Source organism: Polistes canadensis, unplaced genomic scaffold (assembly GCF_001313835.1).
Source record: "Polistes canadensis isolate GaletaPanama2010 unplaced genomic scaffold, ASM131383v1 scaffold_228, whole genome shotgun sequence".
In the NCBI taxonomy this organism is placed as follows: domain Eukaryota; kingdom Metazoa; phylum Arthropoda; class Insecta; order Hymenoptera; family Vespidae; genus Polistes; species Polistes canadensis.
In genome coordinates, this window is record NW_014569775.1 from 69,881 (window position 1) to 77,125 (window position 7,245).

The 7,245-nt window shown below is 24.6% G+C and overlaps 2 protein-coding genes across 3 annotated transcripts in view; one reads left to right on the forward strand and one right to left on the reverse strand.

The window, feature by feature from the left end:
• Positions 1 to 1,433: 1,433 nt before the first annotated feature.
• LOC106790291 (U4/U6.U5 small nuclear ribonucleoprotein 27 kDa protein) lies at positions 1,434 to 3,820 on the forward strand. Its single transcript, XM_014755075.1, has 4 exons — positions 1,434 to 1,545; positions 1,766 to 1,929; positions 2,019 to 2,179; positions 3,072 to 3,820. Exons 2-4 carry the CDS (start codon positions 1,823 to 1,825, stop codon positions 3,266 to 3,268), a joined length of 465 nt encoding a protein of 154 aa, XP_014610561.1. The 5' UTR covers positions 1,434 to 1,545; positions 1,766 to 1,822; the 3' UTR covers positions 3,269 to 3,820.
• LOC106790290 (Fanconi anemia group I protein homolog) overlaps positions 3,457 to 7,245 on the reverse strand; it is a 9,034-nt gene continuing 5,245 nt past the window's right edge. For both annotated transcript variants that reach the window (XM_014755074.1, XM_014755073.1), the window contains exons 12-22: positions 7,089 to 7,240; positions 6,838 to 7,008; positions 6,597 to 6,748; positions 6,303 to 6,496; positions 6,048 to 6,215; positions 5,753 to 5,927; positions 5,462 to 5,678; positions 5,303 to 5,375; positions 4,012 to 4,161; positions 3,843 to 3,941; positions 3,457 to 3,764 (exon numbers count right to left, since the gene is read on the reverse strand). In XM_014755074.1, the coding sequence (XP_014610560.1) occupies positions 3,660 to 3,764; positions 3,843 to 3,941; positions 4,012 to 4,161; positions 5,303 to 5,375; positions 5,462 to 5,678; positions 5,753 to 5,927; positions 6,048 to 6,215; positions 6,303 to 6,496; positions 6,597 to 6,748; positions 6,838 to 7,008; positions 7,089 to 7,240 (1,656 nt within the window). In that variant the 3' untranslated portion in view covers positions 3,457 to 3,659. The remainder of the gene's footprint in view (positions 3,765 to 3,842; positions 3,942 to 4,011; positions 4,162 to 5,302; positions 5,376 to 5,461; positions 5,679 to 5,752; positions 5,928 to 6,047; positions 6,216 to 6,302; positions 6,497 to 6,596; positions 6,749 to 6,837; positions 7,009 to 7,088; positions 7,241 to 7,245) is intronic.

Here is a 7,245-nt window from a genome sequence, read left to right on the forward strand (position 1 = left end):
ATATTATTTCATTTATTATTATATTATAATTATATAGTCATATATTAATCAATTTAAACTATAATTTACGCGTTCAGTTGTAAACAATATAATTTTCTTTTTACGGACCGGTCACACAGTAAGAATTAGTATAAATGAAGTTTCGGTAAGTTTAGTGTTAAATATTAAATAATAAATATATGATATTTAATATATTAAATTATAATTATTAACTATTGTGACAACTAGCTGTGACGACTTTTTTGAAAAATGTGTATTCACGTTGTCTAGAAAAAATGAAATGATAATAAGTATACTCATCAAACACATAATATATGCAACTGTTATAATATTCAATTAAGTTGTAATCGAATGACTATTTTATTTTTTTATAAAATTAATAATTTTATTATTAATATTTATTTATTTACTTAATGTAAACATGTAGTTGATACACGAAAGAAGAAAATACGAGAAAATCAATTACTTAGAAAAATGATTAGTTAAAAATTGAATCTGCTGTTGTTGAATCAAATTGTGAATAAAATAAAGTACAATTATACTTTACAAAATACACTTCACAAGTCAAACACCAATATCTTCATTGCTTCCGAATATTATTTTCGTAGGATTATTTTTTTCAAGATATACTTATTATATTATCTGAAAAATGTGTAGCGTTTTAAGTTTATCGAGTTTGTTCTACATAATTTAAACTCTATTAATAATATTTTCATAATAATTATTTATATATTTTTTCGTTTTATTTTATCCTGATCTTGAAATATTTTTTAAATCTTGAATCTTACGAATATATTTTAGTTTCAATTAAAATTGCAATTTATATACATATATATATATATATAAATAACGAATGATAATTATTTTTTAACACAAACTATTGCAATTTCTCCATGACGAATATACTCGTCAATTATAATTATTGTTGTTAAAATCTTAGCTTAATAATAAAAGCATTTGCATCATTATTACTGTCTACGTCAGTTTGGATTTCGTAAGCAATATCAATATAAGACGGTATATATAAACATGTCAGTTTAACATGAAATTGAAATGTTGATGAGTTCTTATCATTAACATATAAAACAATATTACTTATGAAATATGCAAATCGATATCATTAAAAAACATCGTTGTTTTGAACGATAGAATAATATCGTTGATATGCTGTGTTAAAATAGAAATTACATAGTTAGATATTTTTACGAAAGTATTTCAAAATCATATCTATTGTAATATTTTCGTTATCACTTTTGCACAACATATTCTCTTTTTTTACTTTTTAACGAGATTTGAATTACGAGATTATTATAAATTATGAAATTAATGCCAATAATTATTATAACATTTAAATAGAAAATTTTACCGCCATTATATTAACTGCTGTGTTCATGTGACGCTAACAGGTAGATTACTACGTGAATCAAAAACATAAATAAAGGTTAGCAGTAGTCAATAAAAAGACGTATTCAGACGTTTAAGATACTCGATTATTTATTGACTGAATGAAATAGGATTACTCAATATTTGCAACTATGCAATCATGTAAGTATATGTTGTTTTATGTATATGATACAATATTATAATATTTTATAAGTATCAAATAGTATTTATATGCATAACTTTGAAGCATACTATCAAAATACTTAAGAAATAAAAAATAAAATATAAATATATATATATAATAATAATGATAATAATAAATATTATATATAATGTACAATAATATATTATAATATTAATTATTATATATTTCTCATTAAAGGTTGTATAATGGTGTGCAAGCAGTTTTAATAATTCTGTGTTTAAAATTCTAACCTAAATGGGTCGAAGTCATACACCATCACCAGGAAGACGACGTGATCGTTCCAGAGAACGTGATCGTGAAAGAGATCGTCGAAGACGACGATCCCGTGAAAGACGTCGGAGGTATGTACAAAAATGGTAAGAATAATGATTGATTCAGTATATACCTATTGTACTTGATAAAAGTTAATATAATCAAAATTTGATTGTAGATCTGCAGAACGTGACAGAGTAAAATCAAGAGATAGAGAAAGAGAACGAGATCGTGATAGGGAAAGACATAAACGATCATACAGTAGATCTAGATCTAGAGAACGAGACAGACCTAAACCCAGAGCTAAATTATCTACAGCAGAACGTCCTGTTATAACAGGTACAGTGAGAATCAAAATGATTAGTATCTATGTGAAGTAAACTCATAAATCAATATAATTTATCGAGTTTAACATATGTTGTCAAGGTTAACATTCTGAGTATTTTTTCCAATACATATATTGCGAATCCCAGGAATATTCATACCCCCCCATTTATCAATTTAAAAATAATATTTTCTAGTAATATAATATCTCAAGATTCTTTTAACACAAAAATATAGTTTTAGAATATTAAACTTTTAAATTGTATTGCACAAAAGCATTTTATTATAAGAGAAGTAAAATTTGATATAACTGATATGCTCAATTGTTTCAAAATTATTAGAAAATGCAAAGAAGGACCAGTCAAGTACTACTTCCAAAAATAATAATTGTATTTTTATTATATCTAGTGTGTATTCGGTAAGAAGTATTTTAAGTACGATAGCTGAAGATGGAACACTTTTTCATATAGTGTATATTTTATTAGTATGCTGATAACATATATAGCGTACAATCAATTACTTTGTCTACCTACTTTGTCTAAATCGAAACAAAACATTTTCATTTCCAATATGTATTAATTTTTTGTATAAATATTAACATTTTAAAACGCTATGACTTGTGTGAGTGTGTATAAGTAAAAAAAAGTTGCTTGATATATATGTACATCCATTGTTCACACCAATAGTCTTCGCTAAACACACATATATGTGTTTACTGCAATGAAAGAATAGAGAAAAGAAATACTCAGAATGTTGACTTTAATAAAGCATTTGAAAATCATCAAAATTAGTAAGACGCATTCTATTCTGCATAATTAAATAAAATAATTTTAATATAATAAAAATGTATTGTTTATTCTTTATGTAAATATTGATAATTATAATAAACATGATTTTTCTTATATAGAGGCCGATCTTCAAGGAAAAACACCAGAAGAACAAGAGATGATGAGAATGATGGGTTTTTGTGGCTTCGATACTACCAAAGGTAAAAAGGTTGAAGGAAATGATGTAGGTGCAGTACATGTTATTCTAAAAAGAAAGTATAGACAGTATATGAATAGAAAAGGAGGTTTCAATAGACCACTCGATTTCGTAGCATGAATATCTCGACATCTGAAAACATCGATTACTGAAATTTGTTTAAATCAGTTGTTTTTTAATTAGAAGCATATAATCCTCGTATATATTTTTCACTTATAATTATATAATGTGTATTTCATAGCATAATTAGTATTCTTCGTTAAGATCCACATATAATACATCAATTAATATTAAGTTTAGTTTGTATAGATTATATTAGTACATTCTTACTTTTAATCATATTTAATATCAATGAAAAAATAAGTAATATACATTTTCATACCACAATTACAAAAATATAAAATTACATTATAATAAACCATACATATACAAAAATAAAATTAAAATATCTCATGTAATTATTATATTTCGTTATATAAAAAAATATTAATCAAATTTATGGAAAAACTATTTACGATTCAATCATGGAATGTTCTGTCATGGATGATGAAGTATCATTAGGATCTTGTATATGACTGTTATTTTTATTCGTGACATTACTGCGTTGCGTGCTTAACTATTAAATCGGAAAGATAATAATTGTTAATATTTAATAAATCAACATATAATATATATTATAATTATTTTTTCTTACCATACTGACGTCCATTTGTTCCAGAGATTCTGTTAATTGTGAATCTAATATTCGGAAATCACGTGTAACGCTATGTTTGATATAATTTTCTAAGGGTACCTAATAAAAAGAAATCAGTACAAATAATTCAGTTTAAATAATTTTATAATCATAACTCTGTATATCTTACCCCTGTTTTTTTTCCAAGCAGTAATACTTCTTTACTAAATTGTTCAATCTCATAAACAACACGTGGTATTAATTTGGTTTCTCTTAAAATATAATTTTTTTGTATATTTGTATCTGTCTTTAATCGTTTCTTATCTTTACTCTGACTATCCTAATCAAAGCAATAAACAAAATTTGTAATAATACATGCAACATATTTAATTTCGTATATATAGAGTAGAACAATAACTCTGTCTACCTTTAATATCTCCTTTGTTTACAATCGCATTAAACAACTTCAAAGGGAAAAGTTGCATTATTGCAGAGGGGAATGTAATAATTAACAAAATTTTTCCTCGAGGTCATTTTTTTACGAGATTTCAAGAGATTATTGATATTTTTTTAAATGAAATTATATATATATATTATTTTGCGATATTCTTGTAGAGCATGCAAAAATAAATAAAAATAATCTACACATGATCATATTCTGATCATTTATTATCGAAATATTTATATCTAAAGATAATTACTCTGTCCACCTTGAATATCTTTGTTATTTGTAATAATATAAAAAATGTTTGGTGTAAAAATTGCATAGCATAAAAAAGGGCATATTGTGGTGTCTATTTCTTTTTAGTAGACGGAGGCTTAATGGAGATTTCAAGATTATCTTTATTTTGTTTAAATAGGACGACTTATTTTTTACTACTAACAATAAAACGGTTCCAGTAAGCTATTAGCAAAAGTTATTCAAAGTCAAATGGTACATTACAAAAAATGGTAAAAATTGTTATCATTTGTGTCAATGCAAAGTTTTCGTATCGCTGAAAAGCGTATATGTTTTATTATTCGTTGATATGCTCTATCACCATAGTAGCATTGACGTTGATAACATTTAAATAAGAATACCTGAAACTTTGATAGACACTGTGACATAAATAGTCGTCACTCGATAGTATTAATCTTTCAAAGCGATCTTTTATGCTGATCAAACTTTCGATAATATCTCATTAATAATTAACTTTAAGACAAACATTGTCAATATTTTTTTTACTTGGAAATTAATGCTCATTCGAATTGACGTAAAAAAATTAAGCATTCCATTTAGAAAAACCAAATTGACTTTTAATTAAATCTCCTAAATGTATCCATTTATATAAAAATCATGTACACCACAATATACTTCTCTTGATACCATGTAATCTTTGTAGAAATAATTTTTTGTTTAATGCATAATTTATAAGTTATTCGATGTAATTAAGTTAGGTACTTCACGGTGTATATATTAATTATTTTTAAACATCACGTACCTCTATGTGCGTTACTAATTCATAGAAAGTATATTTTAGTGGCTTTCCTGCTAACTGTATCACTTGAATAAATCTAAAAGATAATAATGAAAAAAGAAATTGATACATTTATAACTTTTAACATATTTAGATATAATTACACTAATTTTAAATACTTACCTAACGGCATGAAATGCTGCATTTCCACTGCTCGATTTATTATAAAAATATTTAGTAAGTTTACTCAGTATGTTATACAATTGTTGTAAATTCTTAAATATCAAATTAGTAGATTGACCTGGATCAATAGATATATTGGCCAATGTATTAAGTATTTGAATGATATACGATAACTGTCTACATAAACTGCGTTCTTTTTCTACTAAGTTTTCTGGATCTACGAAAATATTAGAGAAATATTAATTATTCAAAATTCATTAATATTTATCATATATGTACATCGATACGTACTTTGTTCATTATTAAAATTAACAACATTCATTGCTGTAAGTTCAGCTTTCAACCGTTCTAAAAACCAAGATACATTATCTAATTTATTTTTTATTTGATGGTTAACAGTGTTAAAAGCTTGGACAACTGTGCTTTCGTTTATAATTTTAAATTTCTCACTTGTTGTTGTTTCGATCTACAAGAAAGATACATGTAAGAAAAAATAATAACTTTTGTTTAGTATTTTAATTTTTTAAAGTACATAATATAAAGTATACTTTAGTATTATACTTAGTTATATATAAGATTTACAAACCTTATGTATCATACCTAATTTCTCTGATATTTCAAAACAAATATCATTTAATATCATTCCATAGTCTTTATCGCAGTCTTCAATCCATAAAAGGATTTGAAGTATTAAAATAGCTGCAGAAGCACTAATGCCTTCTGTTTGTGAACATTTTTTTATCCATTCAAAAATCTATAATTAATTAAGTATAGTTAATATAATGTCTATAATAAAATCTCACATATAAGATAATTTCAATAGAAATATGTTAATACAAACTTTATCCACATTATTATCCTGAAAGTTTAATTGATGCACAAATTGTTGTATAATTTCTAATAATATTAATGATATTTGTTTATATATTTCTTCGTCATCAGAATCTTGATTGAAGGACATTTTTAATGGAGCTTTGAAAGACAAAATAAAAGTTTGTAATTGTTCGTTAAAACTATCCGTTGATTCTTGATTACCTAATAAAAAAAAAGATATTAAGGAGATATAAAAATAAATGTGTGAAATAAGTAAGAAGATATTTTGTTTGCACTTTTTCAGTGGTAGAAAAATACATACGCATACTATCCAGAAATGTTGGCAATTGAGAAGAAAACTTTGAGCATATTAGAAAACAATACTCTTTAAAACACTCCAAAGCAGACAATGCTCCTTGTTGATCATAATTAAATGAATCTCTAAATTCTAGAATTACATTTTTATAGAGTAATCTATAAGAAAATCATTTTGTAATTAGCATATTTAATGTCAAACAAAAAAATCGAAAGTATATATTACATATAGCGAATAATATTCTTACTTTCCAATTTCGTGATAGATTTTTATATTTTGTTTTTTATGTTTTTCAAACTCTGGAATACTTAATGACATTGTTGTTTGAAAAATAGAAATACAACTTTGTAAAATATAATGATAAAAATCTTTATGTGATCTTAGGATTTTAACTTCACCATTGTCTGACCATTTGTCTCTATAAAACAATAGTATTGGTACGTGATTTACTTGTTTTTTTATTTTTGAAATAAAATATATATTAAATATGATACTAACAAATAATATAGCTCCAAAATTTTACACACTGTGCTTAAACTTATGTTCCCATTTGGTAATTTTATAGCATCTGTATTGTTTTTTTTTTTAAGTATAGTACTATTTGCATCTTTATTTTTCTTACTTTTGTTTCCCCTCTTTTTCCTCAGATTCTACA

Bases quoted from the DNA above. Each gene is read 5' to 3' on its own strand.
- LOC106790291 (XM_014755075.1), top strand. From the start codon at position 1,823: ATGGGTCGAAGTCATACACCATCACCAGGAAGACGACGTGATCGTTCC. The intron at 1,930-2,018 runs GTATGTACAAAA...ATTTGATTGTAG, and splicing joins TCCCGTGAAAGACGTCGGAG to ATCTGCAGAACGTGACAGAG. The intron at 2,180-3,071 runs GTACAGTGAGAA...TTTCTTATATAG, and splicing joins AGAACGTCCTGTTATAACAG to AGGCCGATCTTCAAGGAAAA.